Here is a 23,867-nt window from a genome sequence, read left to right on the forward strand (position 1 = left end):
CCACATCACTCTGCTCGGCCCTCTTCTTATCCTACTTAGTTGTGACCTAATATCTAAATAACGTGTTGAAAGTTGAATCGAAAACTTAATTAGGTTCATGGAAAGATGAAAATTATCTCCATAATGCTATTTGCAGTCAAACGAAATTGTTTAACTTTGTTACTTTGGATTTGAAGTTTGCACGACAAAGATCCATTAAGAAACACACAATCAGAACATTTAGGTTATCTTAAAAATTAAGGCATGTACTAGTAAAATTAATCAACATAATGATCATGAAAATTTTGGAGATTTGCTATTAAAATTCTATAATCCAAATGTTCAATACTAATTGAGTCATGGCAATGAACGAAGGAGATTGCGCCTAAAAATCTGCCATTTTGGTTATTAATCCCATCTCTTCCATTGATTGTTCACCTCTAAGCAACATTCTCTTCCGTTAAACAACTAGAGATCATGGAAACTCGGTAATCAAGTGAGCCAAAAGTGAGTTTAAATATCTAATTGAGGTTAACTTTAAATCAACGTAACACAATATCCCATCAAAATCCTACCAAATGTCATCCCTACTAACTATGACTTCGAGTTCCGTGATGAACCGTAAGGCAAATCCCGGTTGACCATTGTATCGGTCCGCTATATGCCTATTATACCGGTTTAGAGTCTCTGAAGGATTGGTAGAAAAATCCCGATATAAAACGGCGCCGTCAGCCACGAGCGAGAGAGGAAATGAGCTCAGCCATCCTCCTGCGGCCGGCAACCTGTGCGTCGGCTACCACCACAACCGCCGCCACCATCGTCTCAGCCAAAACCACCTTCTCAGGACTCCTTGCCGCCCCAGGGTTCCACCGCAACAGGACGTGCGCCACCATCTGCTGCTCGATGGACGGGGGCGGCGCGATGCCCGCGGCCCACATCGGCGGGTTCCTCTCCAAGAAGCGATACGATCCCCCTTTGTGGGCATCCCACCTCCGCCCAGTTCCCTCTCACGCCTTCTCCCTCGGCCATGTACACCAATTCATCCTTCTATGTCTCCATAATCGCATTCTTCCTTTTACTGAGATGGGATTTCGACCGATATTGTCTGGTTATTTGTAGCTTCCAACTCCCATTCACAGATGGAATCTCCCTAACTTGCCGGAGGACACCGAATTATGGATAAAGGTTGGAATTTTGGTTTCAATTGACCTGCCGGATGCCATTTGCTCGGTAGAACTGACAGAAAGTCGGGACCTTGCAGCGCGACGACCTTTCGGGGATGCAGTTGAGCGGGAACAAGGTAAGGAAGTTGGAATTTTTGATGGCCGATGCTGTTGCGAGCGGTGCCGACTGTGTTATTACGGTGGGAGGGATCCAGAGCAACCACTGTCGCGCTACTGCTGTTGCCGCGAGATATTTGAATCTGGATTGCTATCTGATTTTGCGCACTTCCAAGGTGAAGCTGTTTGAGCATTCAGTCTTCTTTTCTTCAAGTTCAAGCAGGGGTACGGGGAGCTGAGTATTCAATTGAGTTTCTGTAGGTTCTAGCGGACAGGGACCCTGGTTTGATCGGCAATCTCCTTGTCGAGCGACTAGTTGGTGCTCATATCGACCTCGTGTCGAAAGAAGAATATGCAAAGATTGGAAGTGTGGTTAGTCCTTTTCTGATGTATTCTGATCATCGATGAACAATTTTAATAACTGAAATGACAATTGCATTATTATTCTTCAAAGATAAGAAAAATAGCACTCATTCTCAATGAAATGGATGGTTACCTATCCTGAGTTGTTTTCAGAAGCTATTATGAGTGGGTAACTTGGTCACTGTACTTGATGTTCTTATTGCAGAGTATTTGTGGTGACATCATCTGATAACCAATATAGCTTTCTATTGATATGATTTAATAGTTCCTTTTATTATCAAATCGATGTGGCATAATTCTTATTTCTGGAAGAATTTTGGCCAGTGTATAGGCTCTAAACCCTACTAAAGAAGGTTGATTGCCTGTGAGATATCCGGAAGCCCATTGTGGCACGCAAGTAGATCTTTTAGTTTCTTTTTATATAAATAATTTATTAAGGGTGAGCCTTGGTGCCTTGTGCTTTTATGACCTGGATGATCCGGTATAGAGTCGTGGACATAACCTGTCTATTCATATGGGTAGGGCTGGTACATATACTTTCCTCTGATCCTGCATTAACAGTAGAAATGAACCTGTAATTTTTACTATATCTTGTCCTCATGTCCTGTAATTTTTACTATATCTTTATGGACATTAACCTATGACTCATTTTATTTTTTGAATTTCACGATATGTGAACGTTTTATATTATTTGAAGCTTGCTATGTAAAGATAGAAAACTCAATTGTATCATTGATCAGAATTGAGTATCAATGTATTGATTAGTCTTGGTGATTATATATATATGAAGTACTTTTTAACAGGTGTACTGCCTATCATAGAAACCCCATCACATTAAGTTTGTCAAATTTGTCAGATTTTAGTGATTCTACCATCATAAGCCTTTCACCTTAAGATTGGTTGCTAGATGAAAAAAAAGAAAAAAAACAGATTGGTTGCTAGATACCAACACTGTAGTGAATACTCCACGTGCATTTAGAGCAGTGCCCAATAACCGAAACTTGTTTCCATTTTTTTTAAGTCTGCTAATCATGAAAACATCAACTAACTCTTGTTCCTTGTGAGCTTCGAAATAGTTTTGTCAGTATATAAACTCTCACGATATGTCTACTTACTCCAATGGTGACTCTTTTCCAAAATAACTATATCAACTTGCTTTATATTGAAGACTGCTCTTTTCTCAACTAGATCTCTGTAATGGTCACTTTGTTCTGAAATAATTATGTCGTTGAAGACTGCTCAGTTCTCTTCTAGATCTTTTTGATCCTTTTAACTGTGTTTTATGCAATATTTTTTGCTCACACAGGATATCATTTCACATTTCTAAGATCTTATAGCATAAATGACAAATTTATCATGGGGATATTATTGTTGAGATTTTCTACTACTTTTGTACTTATATTGCAGTCTTTTTATCAAAATCTTCCATTCGATTCTATTGATTTATTAATGTCTGATTTCTGATGTTATCACCCTAATACAATGTTGATTTCCCCTAGACTCTTGCTGACTTGCTAAAGAAGAAACTAATGGACCAAGGGAGAAAGCCATATGTTATTCCTGTTGGTGGATCAAACTCTCTTGGGACTTGGTGAGTTATGTCAATCATACATGTCGTGCAACTAGATGCCAACATGGAATGAACAGATGTAGCATATCAACCTTTTGATGGCTTCTTTTTATCATGATAATTATGATATATCAATCTTATGTAGCATAATGTAAGACATTTACATCATTCATGCAAGTATTTCGATGTCACAGTGGCAACCAAGGTTCTAAACACCAGGCATAGCACCTGGTGCTGCTTGGTATTTGCCGGTTGGACAGAGGACTGGCATGTGGAGCATACGATTTCCAGGCCAATTCAAAATGTGGGTGCTTTTAATTTTTTTTAAGTTTCTGAATCTGTATAGTTGAAAACGGCTGTTATTGACAGCTTTTCCTCTTGTTCCTTCTCTCAGCCTCAACCTCCAACATCACTGCTTTGACATCCACCTCCTCTTATCAGCACCATCGCCTCCTCTTTCTCCTTGCATTGCTGCTACTGCTGCTGCCACCTCCTGCAGTTCATATACGACACCACTTCCTTCTCCTACTTCTATTCCCTCTCTCCCTCGTTCTCTTTGATCTGAGTGTTGCCAACCCATATCGGGTATTGGAGCAAAACTTGTTCGGTCCGTTTTCTTTTGTCCCTTGATAAAGTCAGATCAACCTCAATCCAATCCTCTACAATGCTGTCATCCATGCCCTGATATTACCATACTGCACAGGAGGACAACACATTATACCCTCAATCTAAATATTATAGTGAACATCGGTGCAAGAATTATTGATTGATTTATATCATTGAGTCGTATTTACAGCAAAGCCTATTTTCTGCTGACATAAATATGAATGTAATTGATTCAGGTTCGTTCTTTTTCCTTAATCATCAATAGTAGTTTTATATGTTGTATACCTCAGCTGTTCTCTGTATATGAATTATTCAAGGTAAGTTAATTGCGATGCATTTTTTTGGAAATTTACCTAGTACGTATTCCATGTCTTTCTGATGTGTTCTAAGCACCATGCCGTATGATGAACTCAAACTATTGCTTGATTTCTTTTAAGAAGTGATCCCTAAGATTTTGCTGATCTTTTAGGGGATATATTGAAGCAATAAGGGAGGTTGAACAGCAAATTCATAACAGCTGTAGTGAATTCCAATTTGACGACATTGTTGTTGCATGTGGAAGGTTAAACAACACTCTCTTTTAATAGCTTACCAGTGAATTGTGCTCTTTTGCAAGGTTGTTCATATTGCTGATGTTCTGTTCATAACATACATGATTAGTGACTTGAGCTCTTTTCCAGTGGTATCCTTGTATCCACCTGACATTATATCCATAATATACGTGCCCACAAAAGCTAGTTTACAAAAATAGATGATGTATGCCAACATGAATCATGGAATGATATATATATCTGACCTTCTGTCACTTATGTTTCATGTAATTTTTATGTCAAATTTTGTCCTTAGCTATAATATATTTCCCAAACTTGAGTTTTGCCTTACTGGAAAGATATAGTAGAAACCCTCTCCTACACATTCTTGAATGATTCTGGAAGAGAGATGAGAGAGATTTAAGAGGGATTTAGAAGGGAATGAGAGTGAGAGAGGCTGTAAGAGAGGCATCATGAAAGGGAAAGGGAGAGGAGAGACTGGTTTAAAGGTGCCAAAGAGGCCCCAGCTTTAGCTGGGCTCATCATTGGGTGGGCTTATTGCCTAGCACAAGCCTGGTGACATGTGTACCAGTTGATAAGCCTAGTTTACAAGGATCATCAGGTGGTAACTCCTGTAGGGCTTGGCTAGCATTTCGACGGTCAGTCGGACCAGTAAATACCACCCATACTGTACTGGCCTGACCAATATTGCAATCCTTGGTTCAGAATTAGTTTCTTTTTATTCATCATCTGGTTGTCTAGAATCACATATTTAAATTGTGTGCTATTATGTTGTGGTCTGTAAATCACAATTCTATCTTATTTCCTCTTCAAAATTCAATTTTAACTTTATTAGTTTTCTCATCCATTTCGCTTCATGGATCGTATCCCTGAAATTCTTTTTTTTTAAATATATAATACATGTGTTCATTAAGCCTATGTTCATCCAGAAATTATCTTTCCAACTTGTAGTGGTGGAACAATTGCTGGCCTTTCTCTGGGATCTAGACTGAGTAGTTTGAAGGCAAAGGTATGTCACATTATCTTAATCTTAGTGGCTCATTGTTTTGATAGTGGTTCAATGTCTCTTTTGTTGCTGACGAACTTTGTTTCGGTACTAGGTTCACGCATTTTCTGTTTGTGATGATCCTACTTACTTTTACAACTTCGTTCAAGGCCTGATTGATGGACTAGAAGCCGGTTTTGATTCACATGATATAATCGATATTCAGGATGTGAGTTGAGAATTCCATATTTTCAAAATTTTCTTGTTTATGTGGTGTTGTGTTTATTGGATTTTTTTTATTTAAAAAAGACATCAATACTATAAAGTATATTTGCATATTCTGGACAGCTTGAGGCAAAAATGATTGTGGCAAGCACGAGTCTTTAGATGCTAGTTCAGTAGAGCTGCAATTATCATCCTTCATCGCTATATAGGTGCTGTAAGTCATACAATGCATCCAATTCCCAAAAGTATAATCAACTATTACCATAAAATTGTTGAATATGAGTCATATAATGCATCTAACCCCCAGAAGAATAATCAATTATCATCATTCATCACTTTATAGATGTTACTACCTCTCTTTGAATTTGTTGTAAAATTTTCTAAATGATTTAAAAATGTTCTTCATTTATCTGAAGTTCTCCAAATTTATCTTTTTCTTTTTGTTTATGATATTGGATGTGGAAAAGGCACAAGGTGATTGATGAAATGGTTGAACTATGACCATTAAAGTCTTGAGATCAGGCCAGGAGAGGAGACAGTTACAAATCTATTTATATTCATGTTATATGGTTGTTACTGTCATCTTTACTGACCGGGGTGATAAAATCATTTGTGCTTGACGTTATGGAATTATATCCTATAAGTAAAACAATTTCATCGTCTTATACACCTAGCTGGTGTAGTTGTTAACTATTTCTTCTTTTGGTTCATTTAAGTTCGACAGTGTTCTATATTCTAAAGCTAGTTTCTTCATTTTCATCCCAGGCCAAGGGCTTAGGATATGCCATGAACACAGCAGAAGAGCTTCAATTTGTTAAAGATGTTGCAGCAGCAACAGGAGTTGTTCTTGACCCAGTCTACAGGTGCTTTTGAGATCTTTTCTCATATCTTTTGGGCAAGTTGCATCCTCTCTTACAACTTATTGCTTCGTTGAAACATAGTTGAAGATGTTCCAAAATTTATGGAAGCCATATAAGTTTATTGAGTAAATCATTGTTGTGAGTTTCAATGCAACTAGGTTGGCATTCCATTGTTTTGTCAAACTTAATAACTGTTTAGTTACTAACCACATGACAATTGATGCTTAATGTACTATATAACTGTTGAATGTTTAATTACAAACATGATAACTGTTTAATTACTAACCATATGACAATTCCACATAACTGTTTAATATACTATGTTCCCAAACTCGAAACTCATCTTAAAATTTAGAATTATCATTCCACATTACATTCTTCACCAAAGCAAAGATGCTTTTACCGTTTGCTTCCAGTGGCAAGCTTGTAAGGGAGAACAAGTATCACTTCTATTTGCATTGGCATTGGCACTACTTGTTCATATAAAGTTAAATTGGCTACAGAGATAAATTTACATCTTGGTTTCATCTAATAATATCTGAGCATTTTGGTTAGAGTTGTACATGAGAAAACTTGTATCTGTCCTTGTACAGCAGAGCTTTGGCCTATAATTGATCTATTAAAAATCTGTCCATGTTAATTTATGTAATAGCCTGATAAAAACATGTATTCGGATGTGACAAAGAAAGTGGACAGTATTTTTTCTACACAATATCTGTTCGCAAACTATGTGCAACTACTTATTGATGTAAAGTTACAAAGGCTAGACACGGCAATTTACATCATGGTCACTTGTGTGCACTGTTTGTGTTTTAATTAGAAACTTGACATTGGAAAAGCTTAATTCTACTTTTCGTGACAATATATCTTCTTTCACCTAAACTAAATGTCATATGTCCAAGCTGACACTTTCACTACAATTCACAATCTAGTGCAAAAAAAAAGGGACATATTTTTCTATTTTTAATTCTCAGAGAGGCATGTTATGATAAATCTACATTAACTATGTTGGGTTTATTTGGAGAGAGTGATGAATGGTCATTCCATAAATGTATTACTGTTAACCAAAGACTGGGATACAAAGCACTCTTTTGGTTATTTCATGTGTATAATGTTCCTTTAGTCAAGATGATGTCCACACCATGATCCAGGGTTTTAATTGTGGAATCAGGTTAATGCAATATTTCATCGACAACAAAATATGATCATCTCTGTGAAGAAGCAGAAATCATCTGGCTTCTTTTCTCAGTTGCCCTGTCCATGACCCAATGATCATGAACCTTGATATGATGATTACCTCTTTTGCATAATGTGATACATTAATCTAGAGTGACAAAGTGAATCTTATAAACTCCGAATATACCAAAGTATTGCACAAGTGTATCTGACATGAGAATTGTTATTGCCAAGCAACATGATTCTACATATCTAACTTCTTTGTATCTTGTATTATTTTTTTCAGTGGAAAAGCTGCCTATGGTATGTTAAGAGATATGACTGCGAACCCAACAAAGTGGAAAAAACGGAAGGTTCTCTTCATACACACGGGTGGGCTTTTGGGTTTGTACGACAAGGTTGAGCAAATGACATCTCTGGTAGGTAACTGGCAGAAGCTGGAAATCGAAGAATCCATTCCTCGCAAGGACGGAACAGGGAAGATGTTCTAAGGTGACCGGGACACATTGATTCTGCAGAAGGAATGCAGATAACCCAGTGGAGCAGAATCAATGGGGGTTTCTTGTCATTGAACTTGAACTCAGCACTGTTACTTAGACCACTGCCTCTCCATGTAGACAGCCGGAGATACTGTGGCTGCTTCCTCGATCACTACATGTTTACAGATATAATAAATTGCTAAGCAAACACATACATTAGTAGCTCAATCATTCAGGTCCAATGTAGTGGTCATTTGATGGCACAGTAACTAGTGTTCATGTTATATATATTATCTGAATAATACTGGAATCAAGATGAAGTTGAACCTTTATTGAAGTATTTATTGGTCAATCTAGCATCACTGCCACCATATGCATCAAGCTCAACTATGATACCTTATTATTTGTTAAGCTATCATAGTTAATAGAACTGACCAGTTTGCCAACTTCAAAGGATGAGAACTTATCTAACTCCCAGTAAGGAAGTTAGGCCAACTGTTAAAACATATCAAACCCAGATGTCAGAAACATATATATTTTAGTAGACTAATTTAGTCTGCAATCTACCAAAGCAATACCTACCTTGAACTACTGACCCTCATTTCATGGCTTCTCCTCAAGCAGAAATCGTACGACTTTGTTGACCATATTACAATATAAAATAAGTTAATGAATATTTCAGTGCATCAAACTTTCACTGATCCGACATCCCAACCTATATACAATACTCGGACGCATGAAGCAGATAAGACAATATGTCGATAAATTAATTTATCGAAAATATGCTGTTACTTGTTCCTTGCTGGCTTTGCATTAAATAGTTTTCCTCAATTCTTTTGTGTTCTCATGAAGGTGGTTTATATTCTAAAGAACAAAAGTTCGATCATGCACGAGTCATACCAACCCAGTGCATGGCATGGCATCTTCTTGATTCCAACAGCAGAAAAATATATTTAAGTATATCCATATATAATTAAGCTTTCAGGTTGTTACAATACTGTAGACTTGAGAGGAGATTAGTTGGCTTACATCCATTAATGAATTCTGACCACCTTTCCTGCCTCTTCTTAGTGGCTTCTTCAGGAATGAGAAGACCATATTCTACTAATATTTGGTTAGGGAAAACGATAAGAAGGACACGTTCACAAATACCGCTACCGTACGTTAATGCATTTTTCATACGCCAGTATATAAAAAAGCCTGAATCAAACAAGCATATATTAAAGCTTTTCACACCCACCAATTTAGTTTGGTCAGGTTCTCACAATCCACCAATTTCCTGGAAGAATAAAATATACTCTCCACGTAATAAGGTTAATTATCACGTAAATGTTTATTGTGTTTGAAGTCGGTTGTTATCCACGGAAGGATTAATGCTAGATTTGGCCAGTACCTTAGAGGTCGCAGATATCTTAATCTATTCGAGAAGAATATTAGGCTTTCGTGACAAGGTTAGCTAGTTTCTGATGCTGGTTGGCGAGGGAGGTTGAGACTTTGGGGAACGATCGAGTTCCTGTGTTGGGAAGAGGGTTTCCATTTGAGGAACTGTCATGTCATGGTTTGTATAGATTCACCTGGAATACGTCTCCAACTGCAATATCTATGCATGTTATTATAGTTTGATTTGCTAAGAATCATATGGTTTTGTGTACTTTCTTTCTCGGTCGTTGGTGATGAAATGTGATGGTTGCATTGGCTCTGAAGTAAACGTTTTAGGTTAGGGAGGAGAGGTGTTGGCGGAGGAGGAACGGAATTCACCAACCCAAGCAACCTCTCTCTCTCTCTCTCCATTGCATTATACTTTGTAATACAGTGCTGACTGTGCGCAGGTCTCTCTAACTAGAATTTTCTCTTCCTAACTCAGTATATATCTCCTGATGGAAGTTTTCTCTTGAGAAACATAAAGTCTCAGAGAGAAGAGAAGTCATCAATATCCTACCACGTACAGCCTCTTGTTCTCCTTCCATCTTAGTTTCTACAGTGATAGTATTGCCAAAATATGAACACCAAGTGTCACTGGATGCCTGCAGAAGATGAGACTCTCAAGGCATTGGTGACCAAATATGGCCCTCACAACTGGAACGCCATCGCTGAAAAGCTCCAAGGAAGATCAGGTGCGCTGATTTCACAGGAAATATCGATCACCAGTTCTATGAAAGTCTTCGTCTAAGAATGTTTTGGTCAACTGTTTCAATCAGGAAAGAGTTGTCGGTTGAGATGGTTCAATCAGCTGGATCCAAGAATCAACAGGAAGCCTTTCACAAAGGACGAGGACCAACTGCTGCTTGCGGCTCATGAGATCTATGGAAACAGATGGGCGATCATTGCGCGCCTGTTCCCAGGGCGCACCGATAACGCTGTTAAGAATCACTGGCATGTGATCATGGTCCGACGGCACAAACAGCGGTCTCAGCTTCCTCGTAAGCGTGGTGATCAGAGTACCTTCGTCGAGGAAGAAGAGTCGAAAAGTTCCAAGAAGAGGAAGCTCGAACCAAGAAACACGCTTCTCATGGTAGAGGAGTACCATCGACGATCTGACACAGTTCATCAACAAGGCTTTTACCCTAACACGCAAGAAGGTAACAAAATTAAGAGTACTTTTCAGTACTGTTAAGTTAGTTTTTCATTATCAGAGTTGGATGTCCAATCGAGACATTCTTCTTTGTATCTCTCAATTCAATCTCGATCGATAGTTTGTTTATCCGACTCTTAGAGTTCTGAATCTTAAAAAACTATGTTGGAGTGTTTCCGACGAATGCTTCTCTAATGCTCAAGTTAATATGGGGTTTGGAGGATTAGACGAAGGTCGACAGCAATACTCAAATATCTCTAAGGAACATATATGCCGACTCCTTTTACATTGGGCTTTTAGGATGGTTACTTCCATTAACGACGTGGGTTATGGGAGCAATTATATATTTCTTTACAGCTTATGATGCATTTTGAGAGCTCTTTTATAGTGAGTTTTTAGGATTATTACTTCCATGATCGACATCAATTATAGAGGGTGATTACATATTTCTTTGGGGCTTGATCATGATTGTGCCATGTCGAATTCAACTAGGTCACACAATGTCAAGATATCTTTGACATGATACTAAGACATTGATCGTGTGTCAATCGTGTGGCAGTAAGGTATTGGACATATGTCGATCTAGTGTTAGATGTATGATGTTGATTACGTGGTAGTGCATGTCATATCTTTATTCCACATCAATTATAAATTAAATATTTTTTTCCAAGTTAAAACATTTTTAACTTGATCATGCATGTGGATGCAGGTAAAGATAATTCATTGAAGTTCTATGATTTTCTACAAGTGAACAGTGACTCTGATAGCACTCCAGAGGACGTGAGAAGAGAGGGAGAAGAACGATACGAGGATAAGGAGGAAGAGAATAAGAGCCATGCCAGGTTCATTGATTTCTTGGAAGTTGGAAGCTTCTAATTATGTTGGTTGTAAGGAAAAGTATTAACACTCTTAGAATCTCTGTTTATGTGCTGCTCACAAACTCTAACATTTACAGCTTCAAAGAGATGTGAAATAATCTTAGAAACATCTCATTTCCATCTCTTTGAATGGTAGCATTCCTCAAGTAAATGCTATGGCTTAGTGGCAAATGTAACAAGTTCCTTTCCTCAATTATAGTAAATGGTATTGGATCATTTAGTCTAATTAAAGGCATTAATCGAGTATTGAACATATTTCAGAATGCCAAATGGCTAATATTTTTTTATAACATTTACTACTATTTTATGCTGAGACTGAGAATTCCTTAAAGCAATGACCTTTGGTTTTTTCAATATCACAATTTCTTAATTTCTTCGCAAAGATACCGGTAAAACTATGCCATTATAATTTAAATTGACATATCTTGTAACTTACATATTTTGGCCCCAAGATACGTCAAATCAGAATCCATACTGAGGCACTGGTCGGTACGTCACGCCTCGAGAACCCCAAGACACGCCAAGTCAGAATCCATACTAAGGCACTGCTCGGCATGTCACACCTCGGAACCCCAAGACATGTCAAGTCAGAATCCGTACTAAGACACTGCTCGGCACATCCACCACGTTAACCCGCGTATGACCGACCCACGTACAGTAGTATAAAGACCTATGGCTGGCATCTTGCTCGTCGGAGGGACCTCGTCGGGTGATCCCGACGAGGGCCATTTTTGCAGGAAAACACTACCACCTCACGAAGGTGAGTTGCCAACCACCTGAGAATCGCCATCTAGTGCACAAAGGAGAGCAATCAATCGGTCCGAATCCTGACCAACGCCAACCAGCACTTCTTCCCGAGGACAAATACGATGCCCGGATCGGCACACTAAAGAATACTAATCAACACCCCGTCGTGAGGGCCCAATCGACCTTGGCATCCAACTCAACCGACAGAAGCTCCCGACATTGTCCCGTGGACCTAACCGTGCTGACTCATCAGCGGTAATTTTGTTCACCAACATCTTTATATCATAAGAACTAAGTAATCCGACCATTTACCTCTATAAATCTCAGATTAATTAAATTAATTGTTTCTTTTACACGTTTTCATATCTTCCATGTTTTTAGGGAAGGTACGTAATTATATTAAGAATTGGCTTGCTAATTTTGCTATAAAGCCTAAATCTTTTTATATTTTGAGAAATAATATTTCTATGGAACTTGATATTTTAATTCAGTGGTATGGGGATGATTGTACTTGATATTTATTAGTAAAGTGGTTTTTTTAAAATTTATTTAATAGATGGTATATGTAACTATCATCCTCGATAGTCTTAGAGCATATCGATACATAAGAAAGAATATTAGGAATATCTATTATTTGATAAAAATTATCATAAAATGACACAACCTAAAGGTAAATGGATATCATATGCCCTTAGACTCCTGCCACTTGGTTCATAAGGAAACTGTCTAAAATGATCAATGTAACATCGATCATTAACTATGTTTTGTAGAGGGAGTGACATAATAATTGCGGAAGCATGAGATAATAAATAATACAGGAGGGGGTGACGGAGGAATTGGTGATTGAGGTATATTCGACTTTATACTTAAAAAATAATAATTAGTTATATATAATTTTATAATGATTAATATAAATTATTAAGTTATGATATATATTATCTGCAATAGTCATATGCTATCTCACCTTCAAGTCAAAGAGATCTATGTAATGACACCATTCTATTTATATATAAAATTAAATATTATAAACGTGAAACATTATATTCAAAGCTAGAGGGAGAACATTTTGCAACATAAACTATTAGACAATAACTAGAACAAATGATTAATATAAAATTACATGTAAATCTCCCTTAAGGATCATTTTATCAACAAATCATATCAATAATTAATTTCAATCATTAAAGTACTTTTCAAACGTATGTACGTACGTGAATGTATATGCAAGTTATTGTCATCCCAAGATTGGCAAGAGGTTTTGGTACTATATAAAATAATAAAAAAAGGCTTTTTAGGAATTTGTTAAGATTTCTTATAGATGATTCTTTTTGTAACATTTAGTTAAAGCTTATCTTTATGCTTTGTGTTAGGAATAAGTCGGCACTAAGAGGGGGAATGAATTAGTGCAGCGGTAAATTATGTCGATTTTATAAAATTCTATTTCGATTAAATTCGTTTCCGACGAAAAATCATTTCGTAAAGATAATAACTTTGAAAGTGTACGTAACATAGTAGTAGATATAAAGAGCAAATAAGGAGATTTGTAGTTAAAGTAAATTGCTTAAAAAAATACAAACCAGATTTTAGAGTGGTTCGGTCATCGTGACCTACATCCACTTCGTCGATTCCTCTTCCGTCGAGGCCATCGGCATCCACTATCGATCTTCCTTTAATAAGCGAAGATCAACCTCCTTCTTACACCCCCTCTTCTCCTTTTACCCGGTTTAGGAGACAACCCTTACAAGCACTCACTCCTCTCTTATAGAATTCTAAACTTAGAGTGGAGGAGGGAATTTCTCAAGAGATTGCAGCAGCATTTTCTCACTTTTAAATTCTATGTGCTTGTGTGTGTTAACCAGGGATGAGAGGAGTACTTATAGGCTTCAAGTTGATTCAAACTTGGAGCCTAAAAAGGTCTCATCTCAGGTTTCTTGGGTACCGACGGTACCACTATCGTTCCTAGGTGGTACTACCACCGCAGGATCTAGTACTGGGTGGAACCACCGTCGAACAGGGGCGGTACCACCACTGGCAGCATTGCTACCGGTGGTACCACCGCCCAAGAATCCTGGGGTGCTATTCCCCAAGCGGTGCCATCGTTGGCCAAGGTTTCAACACCCTGGTTGGGCCTTGAATTCGGTCCAAACTAGTCCAACTTCGGGCCCAATTGGCTCCTAACAAAGTTGATGGGATTACTTCTCAATTCTAACTTTAATTATGTGCTAACTATGATTCCTAAGACATATTCTAAGCAAGATAAGTTTGATTTCTTCCGGCAAGCTTCCGACGATCTTTCCGATGAACTTCCGACAATCTCTTGACAATATTCCGGTGGACTCCCAACAAGCTCTTGGACTTCACGATGATCTTCTCGGTTGGTTCCGGCAGAACTTCCGATGAACGTCCGGACTTCCGACGAACTCTCGAACTCCCAACGAAATCGATTTCTTGACTCTTGGACTTTATTTTGTTTTATGTCTTACTATCGTAGTTAATCCTACACACACAAAAATATATTTCGATCTATACAATTATTACTAAGCATGAATTATATTGTCCGACATGTCATTGGTCCATCGATGCTTCGTCCGATTCTTCGGCGCATCATCCTCTCTTGTGACCTATTGTCCAATCGGCTAGTTGACCTCCGCAACTCTAATATTCTTGGCATAATATTCGCTCTTCTTGGCTCGATGCCCGAATTCATGGCCCGAAGCCTTTTATCGATACGTCGACTGATCCTCCAGCCCGATGTCTAATCTTCTAACATATTTTCCTCCGGCCCAACATGATTCTTTCTGCTTTAATTGTCTCTCGCTGATCGAAGCATTCTACGTCACTCAAAACGCCAAAACACTTATTAATTGGTTTCATCATCAAAATCCGAGATTCAACACGTTGTATAATGTAAAATACTTGTTTCAATACTATTCAAATTTCATCACGTCGTGGAGTATTTTTTACTTGATTCAGCAAAATATTGCATCATGCTATATCTATAAATCAACATCATTGAATTGAATAATATGATCGGTGTGTTACTATTAATAATTTGACCGGTGTGTTACTAGTAAAATGATTGAAACAATTAATGATATGATGCAAAATAGGAGCATAGTCATCTCAAATAACCCTATACAGTAATGATTGAAGAGGTTACCGAAGAGAATAGATAGTTATCGCAGAGGAATGGAAGGTAATGCTAGAGAAGAGTACAGGAGATGATATTACCGCTCGATGATGCTGACGACTCGATGCTCAGTGATGTCATTGTTGCGTTCAACACACTAGATAGGAGAGGATCGACTCGGTTCGATATGATGTGGTCAATAAAGAGGAGAGGAGTACTAATCGTCATCATCTTCACTAGGGTTACACTCAGTCAGTATAACCCTCATGTAACCCTTCTTATTATTTACCTCAAAATTGATTTGACCCGAAACCCGACTTGATGTGCTTCGTAAGATTTGATTTGAATGGATGAGACTTGGAGTGATATCCTAATTGAATTGAGTGAACTCTTGGATTAGTCTGATTTGAATTAGGCTGCTTGATTTAATAAAAAAGGGTTGACCTAAGTTTAAGGATATTTTTGATATTTTAAAAAAAATCTCTAGTAAAAATCAAATATAGAGGTATTGTTGAGTTAAAACCCTACTATTAGGGGCTTTTTTGAGTAAATACCCAAAAAATAAGATTATATTTTGTGAGAACTTATTTTTGAAAAAAAAATCAAACCACTTTTTTCTTAAGATTGATAGATTTTTTTGAAGATTGACGACTCTTATAAACATGATATATGTTAGGAGTAGGTAAATCGCTAATTAAGTGATCGGGTGATATGACTTCTCATAATCTTGATGCATTTGTATTGTTACATCATTAAAAATATCCTGAATTGTATTTCATTTTTGTATGACCTAATTCTCAATTTGTTTTTGTTTTGTTTGAAAGCACCTTCTATTTTTAGAATTACTTGACCACATCTTTTTTCCTCGATACCTATAATACCTTAGTCACTTAATCTCTTTAACTTTTTCATTTCATATGGATTAGTCCAGGAGAATTACAATGCTTTTACACGAAGTTCTAGTGTTTTTAATAATACCAAAAGAATACTATAATGTACTATAAAAATATTTTGCTATGGTATTTTTGTACTACGTTATAGTGTAGTGTAAAAACACTCCGAACATAGTGTTTTCTTGATATTGTTGAAAATACTATAATACGGTATAAAAATATAACTGGACCAGTTATTCCTATGAATTGGTCTATAGGAAAATAAATATAAGAAAAGATAGAGAAAAGAGATAACTTGCTCATTGTCAAATCATAAATATGAGATAAAAAGTGGAAATTTAGAAATGGAGGGAACTTCTCGACAAAAGCTCAAAGAGAGGGATTTTTTTTTCTTTCTAATAATTAGTTTCTTTATTTGGTTAATCGGAATAAGTTTTATAATTTTCTAAGATAGGATTGATGGTAATATAATTTTTGAAAAAATAAACACAAAGGTAATATAATATGATGATTGATTGATTGATGATTGCTATCTATTTTTATATATATTCTTTTTAGGAATATTTTTTAGGTTAATTCCGAGCACGTCTTAAACTAGATTTCTGAATTATATTCATATTATACGATAGAGACATAGATAAGAGATTATTTGTTGAATATTTCACCAACAAAGACCATTATAAATCAAACTCCTTTTGAGGCTTGGTGTGATAAGAAACCAAGTGTTAGACATTTAAGAATTTTTTGTTGTATTGTTTATGCATTGGTGAATTCACAAAATCATCACAAGCTTGTTGAAAAATCTAAAAATACATCTTAATTGGTTATTCCTTATAATTGAAAGTATATCGATTATATAATCCTATTAGAGGCAAAGTTATTATTAACTGTTATGTTTGATGAAAGGATAAGTTAAAATTGGAAGATCAATAAAGATGAGACACAAATACAAATTTTAGTAGAACTAGACATTCCGCGTAATCAAATGAACAGATCCTCCTGCTCCAACAGGTATTACACAATAATTTAAAGGCTTAAGCTTTTATACATGCAGCAAGCATTATTTCACACTCAATCATTTGGTCTAATTATGTGTTTTCGGGTTCGAATCAACACACTACGATGCCTTCCTTCGTGATGATATACCATTCATATTTAGGGTACGAGGTTGAAATAGAGATTGAGAGGTAGACTAATAAAATCTTTCAATTAATTATCTCTTTCCTCTCCATAAATTGTTAAATGGATGAGAATACGATGACCCATAAAATGATGATATGTTTTCTTATGCTTCTCCGTATGGATCTTTATTGTTGCAGAAAGGTGGGTTGGATTGTGTTATATTATGGGGTGAAAAGGAACGGTATTGCATGGCCAGACATATATAAGTACGTATAAAACATTTGTCTTGCAGCATCATGCTTTGACAAGAGAAGCACTATTAAAAACTCTTGCAGATTTCTGTGATGCTCAAGAAATATAATTATACTTCTTTTCTTTTGTGATGATAACGTCTCTCAATAGAATTTTTCTTTGCAGTGAAAACAAGAAAAAGTAGAGAAAGAGAGAGCCGAGTGGAGGGGAGGAACCACAACTCGCTTTGTTTGTCCTGTAAGCGGAAGCGGAGGAATAGGATAAAGGCACCGGTCTGTCGGCCTCGTTGCTCGTGCCGGGCACGAAACGCTTTACCCACGTGATCTCGCCGTACAAACCCCACTATGGTGGTGATCGGACGATTGCCGAAGGCAAAGAAGTGCCTCCCACCACCTACGCCAACGCCAACGCCACCGCTACCGTCACCGTCTCGTGGGGCGACCGCTGGTCCCACGCCCACGCTTCTTCGCCGGACAGTGGCAGGGCACGCGGGTACGCTGGGAGCCTGGTCACGTCCGTTCGGTGTGCCCACCACGTCAAATCCGACGGTCAGATCATACCGGTGCGCTCCTCGAGATTCGCGCAGTACATGGAGGACAAAAGCGAAGGATGGCTCCGAGGACCACCGGAGACCGGCGATCTCCTTTTGGTGGCCATCCCTCGTGGTCTGCTTCGGGTGTACTTGATGGGGACCGTCGCAGCCGTCTGATGGCGACGGGGCGCCTCGGATTTCCGACGCCTTTTGCTTTCTGGCTTCGCGAAACAGGCAGCCCGACAAGGATCTTCCCATTGGACGGACCGGATCATCTGACAGCCAAAGGGGCCCGCACGGGACCTTGGCTCGCCGCCCGGTCGGCGACCGATTCACGTCTGTGCCCGTTCGGTGATTGGACGCAACTAGTGGCCCCCATGAACCGCATGCATGCCTCAAGGTTAAGGCGTAGCGTAGGAAAAAGCGAGCGTGGGTCCTTTCTGGTTTCGGCCCTCCTGTTATGTCCTGTCACCCGCACCACGCATGCACGCCACCACTAGATAGATGCAATGCGGATGTCATGCATATATCAGCCCGACGACGTCTGTGGGACCCGGCTTATGTGGCGGGCTACGATTGGTTGGACCGTCGATGGCAAGAAAAAAGCGTCGATAGATGTAAAAAAAAAATATTTTGATATTCTGAATCTGCACAATTGTAGTAAATATTTTACTCTTTAGCTCGAGAATGTGAAAATTGAGTTGGTCGAGCTGTAACAATTTCCATAGAGCTGAGCAGAGCTGTAGTAGCTAACCTAACCTAACCTAACCTAGTGATCTTTGGGTTAAGCTAAGCTGAGAGATGATGGTATTTGCCAAGCTGACTTGGTGATATGATGACTGAGCTGACTAAGTTACATCAATGTCCGTTGGACTGGCATTTTGCATGAAATTTTGTTTTATTGTGATAGTTTTAATTGGTGGTAGCGTTGTTTATTAGAATAATGATTAATAATTGGAATGATTCAAGTTAAATCAAGTCGTTTTTCTAAACTTCATTATATTTTGACTAAAAATATCCACCTATTTGTAACCTAATTTATTCACGTCCACATTTATGTGTCGAGGCAAGAATATCGATAATAAATATAGCACTGATCATATTCTTAGAAGAATAATCTCCGAATTCTATATTTTTCATGTATATTTATCATATCTTTCAAAAAAATAATCTTCAAATATCTAGATTTTTGTTATTTGATTGTGTGTCGATCATGTTTCATTTTTGTCTCAATTTGATATTGGGATGTGTCAAACTTATTTGACAAAAATATCTTTAATTCTTAAGTTAGTGTTAGGTTATGATAAATCGATTGAAAGCGTTAAAATGAATTGAGTTAGGGAACATAGTAAAGTGACAGTTTATGATAGGGTTTTGTGATTATTGTGCTTGAGGACGTTATTTAATACTAGGGACAGTTACACACGTTCCTCCTCTTCGATACCAAGCATGATTGTATCATATTGAATTTGTAAAAGTATAATGAAGTCGTGAATACGATTAAGATTACACCATGTAAGTCATGTGGTGTTGAAATTTCAAGCATGATGTTGTGATGTCTATCACAAGATGTTAGTCACATAGCATCGAGGTATTAATCACTTGATGATAAGGTATCGATAATTTTATATATATTATTATTATTTCCATGTCGCTTAGCTCCTATTATGCCTCAACAAATGCAATGAAGTCGAGGCATGATAAGAGTTCACCATCAACACCGAAAAGAATAGTTCAACAATGTTATCATCAAAGAGAGAGAATATTCATGTTATTATCAAATGAAACGCTTGTTACATTATCATTGAAATGAACATTTTGAATTGTTTTAGTCGTATTATCAATATGAATGGAATACTTTGGACTATTTCTGTGTTATCATCGACATTTTATATGGTATGTATGTGATTTTTACATCGTATTATTTTTATACCAAGCAAACGTCTTTGTTGCAATGCTAAACTTAAACTGAAAGAAAGCCTACAGGTGAGTTGAGTTACAGAGATCTTAATGCTGAACTCACACATCTTGTAAAAAAAGCCAGACTTACAAAAGTAAGTAAGCTGGCCGATCAGATCAACAATTTTTCTCAAAATGTTATGATCCACTTTAAAATGTCAATGTGCATGCACTACTCATACTAACTTCTTTGCATCTCACTGGATGATTTATCGTTGTAAATTTTTTTCGTTTCTTCGTAATCTAATTTGTACTACAAAAATATGTTGGAAGTATACGCGACGAATATCGAGAATAATTATATGATTCATCCATTTATAATCGTGTCATATGATTAAGTATCGAGTCGACATCCTCATCACCACCACATCACCAACCTCTTGGAGCGTGTCATTAATTACCTACGTATCATGTTCTCATATCTATCATTAGAGTAACATTGATTGATTTCTTATGATGAGAGATTAATCAAACATACCTACTCATCGACACTCATGGCCTGCTTGCATGCATGTCGTAGACTGGTTTGAAAGATCAATGGAGTTTGGCATTGGGATCCGAAACGCATGATATAAAACCAGCAACAGCTTGATCCACAACATGATATAAACATTAGGAAGAAAGAAAGAAAGAAACCCACAACTTTTCTTTTTGGTTGGCCGCTTTAAATAATAATCTTCGACTTTTCTCACCTTCCCTCTTACATTGACTCAGTGCTTCTACTCATCCAAGTTGACAGTCCGCTTTTGCAAAAGCGTCTTCTTCTTTATAAGAAGACCACACCCCCCTCCTTGGAGACAGCAGTTGGGGCTGAAACTGTGAAGGCGATCGAGCAGCTGCAGCGGCTATCGGACAATGATGTCCTTGGACAACTCTTTTCTATTCCCCTACCAACCCTCGTTGGATTGGGATCCACACACCTTCCAACTTGGAGACCTCCATCAACAACAACACTTCATGCCTTTGGGTAGGTGGAAACTTCCTATACTTTCTTCTTTGGTCTGTTTGAGCATTGACTCTCCCACGTCTTTGGGTGATGGAATTAGCAGCTACGGAGTCTCCGGTATCATCGCAGGCCTCGACCGGTTACTTGCAAGACGCAGTGGCGGAGTGGGGCGACCAGTGCAAGCGGAGACGCGTGACTTCGTCCCCAGCGGATGACTCGACGACGACACAAGAGCTCCAAGATCTTCTCCATGTAATACTTGAATTATGGTGTTTAGTAATGCAGTGTGCTCTGCTCTCTGCTCGCTTTGCTTATCTCCTTCTCTTGTAGGAGTTTTGGAGTTCCAACTGTAATGGAGATCCCTTGCATGATTTGAACTACTGCATGCTACAAGATGATGTTGTCATCCCAGGTAGTAAAAGTTCATGAATCTTTCACCCAGCCTCTGTTTTTAAGCTGCACTCTGCTCCTCCAACTTCACATTATCTTAGCAATCATCAAATATTAGCTGAAGACAATAAGCACAGCTTCTTAATTAACATGGGCAACATTCACACAGATGAGACACCGAACATGATTCTGAAGACCAAAGCACAAGTATCAGCATTACAACTCCCACAAGAGCCACTCTCCTCTTCCTCCTCCCATCAAGAGTCACATGGAAAGGATCTCCGTCAGTCGAGCGACGCAAAACCTTCTCTTCCTACCGCTAAAGTAACAGCGCCCGATTCGAAAGGTTGGTGTGTCATCACGCGCGACCATGAACATGCACTCTGTTTCTTCTTTTCCGGAGACAAGTTCTGACTCTTGTGCTCGTGTTAGAGCGTGAGAGGAGGCAATGTAGGAAGAGCAAAGCCAAGACGAGCGTGGCGTACCCCTTTGCGGTGGTGAAGCCCGGAGGAGCAGAGGGCCACGTAACGCTCGACGACATTAACGCAAGGCTTCTCAGGCGTCCGAGGCGGCCTGTCCGCCACCCGGTGGGGGAGTACGCTTATGGTCCCTGTGTGTCGCCGGACGGCCTTGGCCTTTCCGGCAAAGCAGTCGCCAGCCTCACACGGATCCAAACACGAGGGAGGGGCACGATAACAATCATAAGAACGAAAGGATGAGGTGCTTGTCGCCGCTGCATGCTCTATCATTGTAATTGTATATGTGACGGTTAACTGTTCTTGGAAAGACTGTAGCTCCTCTTTTCCAGTGCAAGGCTATTGTATCAGCTCACTGTATGCTTTTGGCTCTCCTCTACTGTTTCGTATGAGATGAACAGAAGTAGATAAATAGATGCCCAGTAATTAAGATCTGGAGTTGCTTAGGGTTCTGTACCCTATCCATGGAAGATGAAATGAGCTGGGTGGACTGTACTTGGCATATTTCCTGCTCGAGTTCGAAGACAATTTTGCTGTTTACCTTCGCCTTTGACAAGAAGATGGAATGAAGTTTCATGCAGGTGACCTTCCAGTGGCTATAAATGTACGAAAGCAATAGCCCTTTTCTTGAGTTGAATTCTGTAAGAAGAAGAAGAAGAAGAATAACCACACGAGAGAGAGAGAGAGAGAGAGAGAGAGAACAAAAGCAGAAATGGATGAAATAGGAATGCAACTAGGCGTATGCAATTCTAAGTTTCTAATGCAAGGTTAGAAGGGCAACATATGAACTCCATTAAAGTGCTTTTAATAATGGACTGCACTCATTAGCCTGGTGAGGACGTACAGATAAAACATCACAGAGCAAATGGAAAGGACAAAGGAGGCATGCATGTGTTGGGGTCCTCCAAAAGAGAAGTCAGGCAAGGCTAGGAGTGATCCATAGGGAGTCGACACTAAAAGTTGCAACCTGTCGTCCTCCCCAAAGTCCAAGCTGACTTGAAGAAAGTGTTTGCAGGGTGGCATGAACTGCCATCGAGAGAGTCTCATGAACTTGTCCACCATTATAGCTCTGCCAACTTCTGATCCGTGTTGTAGAAGGTGATGATCACTTTGATTTTTATTCGGTCGATGTACCAATTAATTCTCTTCCAAGGTAGGATGACATCCCTAAAGATTTTGTGGGTTTGCTGTGATCCCCCCCTTAGACGGTTCGTCATCAATCATCGACTATGTTTTGAGATCATAAATGGGCCACTATCCGTTTGCAGATAACATACATTAGCTAATTATTATTATTTTTTAACTTTGTTTTTCGCATAAATATTTATTTCTTATGTTCATCTTTCATGTTTTTCTCCAACTTAGGAGGTCAAGAAATAGCAACTATAAAATCCGGTATTCTTAGGTTCAGCTAACTTTCTTTTGGGAAATGATTCTCAACAACTCTTCATTCATCATCAACCTACAATTATTATTGTAGTTGTTATTATCATTACTATCAAATATTATTACCATTGTCATCACTATCATCAATGTTAGTCACCATTATCACCATCAACTGATAATTCATTGTCACCGCTTCCACTATTGTCATCACCATCAAAATGATACTCCAACTAATTATCAATAATACCAACAAATAGTACTTGTTAACAGTACCATAATTATTTATTTATTTTATTATTATCATCATTATCACATATCAACAACAGCAATCATCACCATGATCAATGTCACTATTGTCATCATAATTATTATCATTGTTGTCACTATTCTATCATCATCATCTCTATTGTAAGCAATACTACCATGATCTCTGATCAATATTATCTCTTCATTTTATGTATAGTTGCTATCCAAGTCTCAAAGTCTCTTTTCTCCATTATTGTCATTATT

At 38.2% G+C, this 23,867-nt stretch overlaps 3 protein-coding genes across 3 annotated transcripts; all 3 read left to right on the plus strand.

Annotated features, from left to right (window-relative positions):
• Positions 1-704: 704 nt before the first annotated feature.
• Positions 705-8,406, plus strand: LOC135623103 (D-cysteine desulfhydrase 1, mitochondrial-like). Its single transcript, XM_065125653.1, has 10 exons — positions 705-1,008; positions 1,099-1,164; positions 1,241-1,435; positions 1,521-1,631; positions 3,122-3,213; positions 4,268-4,360; positions 5,301-5,358; positions 5,450-5,563; positions 6,325-6,422; positions 7,882-8,406. The coding sequence occupies exons 1-10, from the start codon at positions 730-732 to the stop codon at positions 8,084-8,086; spliced, it is 1,311 nt and encodes a 436-aa protein (XP_064981725.1). The 5' UTR covers positions 705-729; the 3' UTR covers positions 8,087-8,406.
• Positions 8,407-9,994: 1,588 nt separating this feature from the next.
• LOC135621997 (transcription factor MYB54-like) lies at positions 9,995-11,522 on the plus strand. Its single transcript, XM_065123621.1, has 3 exons — positions 9,995-10,188; positions 10,273-10,512; positions 11,356-11,522. The coding sequence occupies exons 1-3, from the start codon at positions 10,074-10,076 to the stop codon at positions 11,520-11,522; spliced, it is 522 nt and encodes a 173-aa protein (XP_064979693.1). The 5' UTR covers positions 9,995-10,073.
• Positions 11,523-20,977: 9,455 nt separating this feature from the next.
• On the plus strand, positions 20,978-22,214 carry LOC135621998 (protein XRI1-like). Its single transcript, XM_065123622.1, has 5 exons — positions 20,978-21,126; positions 21,209-21,357; positions 21,436-21,517; positions 21,665-21,841; positions 21,928-22,214. The coding sequence occupies exons 1-5, from the start codon at positions 21,015-21,017 to the stop codon at positions 22,212-22,214; spliced, it is 807 nt and encodes a 268-aa protein (XP_064979694.1). The 5' UTR covers positions 20,978-21,014.
• The last annotated feature ends 1,653 nt before the right edge of the window (positions 22,215-23,867 follow it).

Source organism: Musa acuminata, chromosome BXJ2-9, assembly GCF_036884655.1.
Source record: "Musa acuminata AAA Group cultivar baxijiao chromosome BXJ2-9, Cavendish_Baxijiao_AAA, whole genome shotgun sequence".
NCBI classification, from domain to species: Eukaryota; Viridiplantae; Streptophyta; class Magnoliopsida; order Zingiberales; family Musaceae; genus Musa; species Musa acuminata.

What these genes read in the sequence shown, in the direction of transcription:
- LOC135621997 (XM_065123621.1), top strand. Translation starts at nt 10,074, where the DNA reads ATGAACACCAAGTGTCACTGGATGCCTGCAGAAGATGAGACTCTCAAG. An exon ending in AAAGCTCCAAGGAAGATCAG is followed by an intron (nt 10,189 to 10,272) that starts GTGCGCTGATTT and finishes TGTTTCAATCAG; the next exon opens with GAAAGAGTTGTCGGTTGAGA. An exon ending in TCGTAAGCGTGGTGATCAGA is followed by an intron (nt 10,513 to 11,355) that starts GTACCTTCGTCG and finishes ATGTGGATGCAG; the next exon opens with GTAAAGATAATTCATTGAAG.
- LOC135623103 (XM_065125653.1), top strand. Translation starts at nt 730, where the DNA reads ATGAGCTCAGCCATCCTCCTGCGGCCGGCAACCTGTGCGTCGGCTACC. An exon ending in ACACCGAATTATGGATAAAG is followed by an intron (nt 1,165 to 1,240) that starts GTTGGAATTTTG and finishes GGGACCTTGCAG; the next exon opens with CGCGACGACCTTTCGGGGAT. An exon ending in TGAGTAGTTTGAAGGCAAAG is followed by an intron (nt 5,359 to 5,449) that starts GTATGTCACATT and finishes TTTCGGTACTAG; the next exon opens with GTTCACGCATTTTCTGTTTG.
- LOC135621998 (XM_065123622.1), top strand. Translation starts at nt 21,015, where the DNA reads ATGATGTCCTTGGACAACTCTTTTCTATTCCCCTACCAACCCTCGTTG. An exon ending in ACAACACTTCATGCCTTTGG is followed by an intron (nt 21,127 to 21,208) that starts GTAGGTGGAAAC and finishes TGGAATTAGCAG; the next exon opens with CTACGGAGTCTCCGGTATCA. An exon ending in AGCTCCAAGATCTTCTCCAT is followed by an intron (nt 21,358 to 21,435) that starts GTAATACTTGAA and finishes CTTCTCTTGTAG; the next exon opens with GAGTTTTGGAGTTCCAACTG.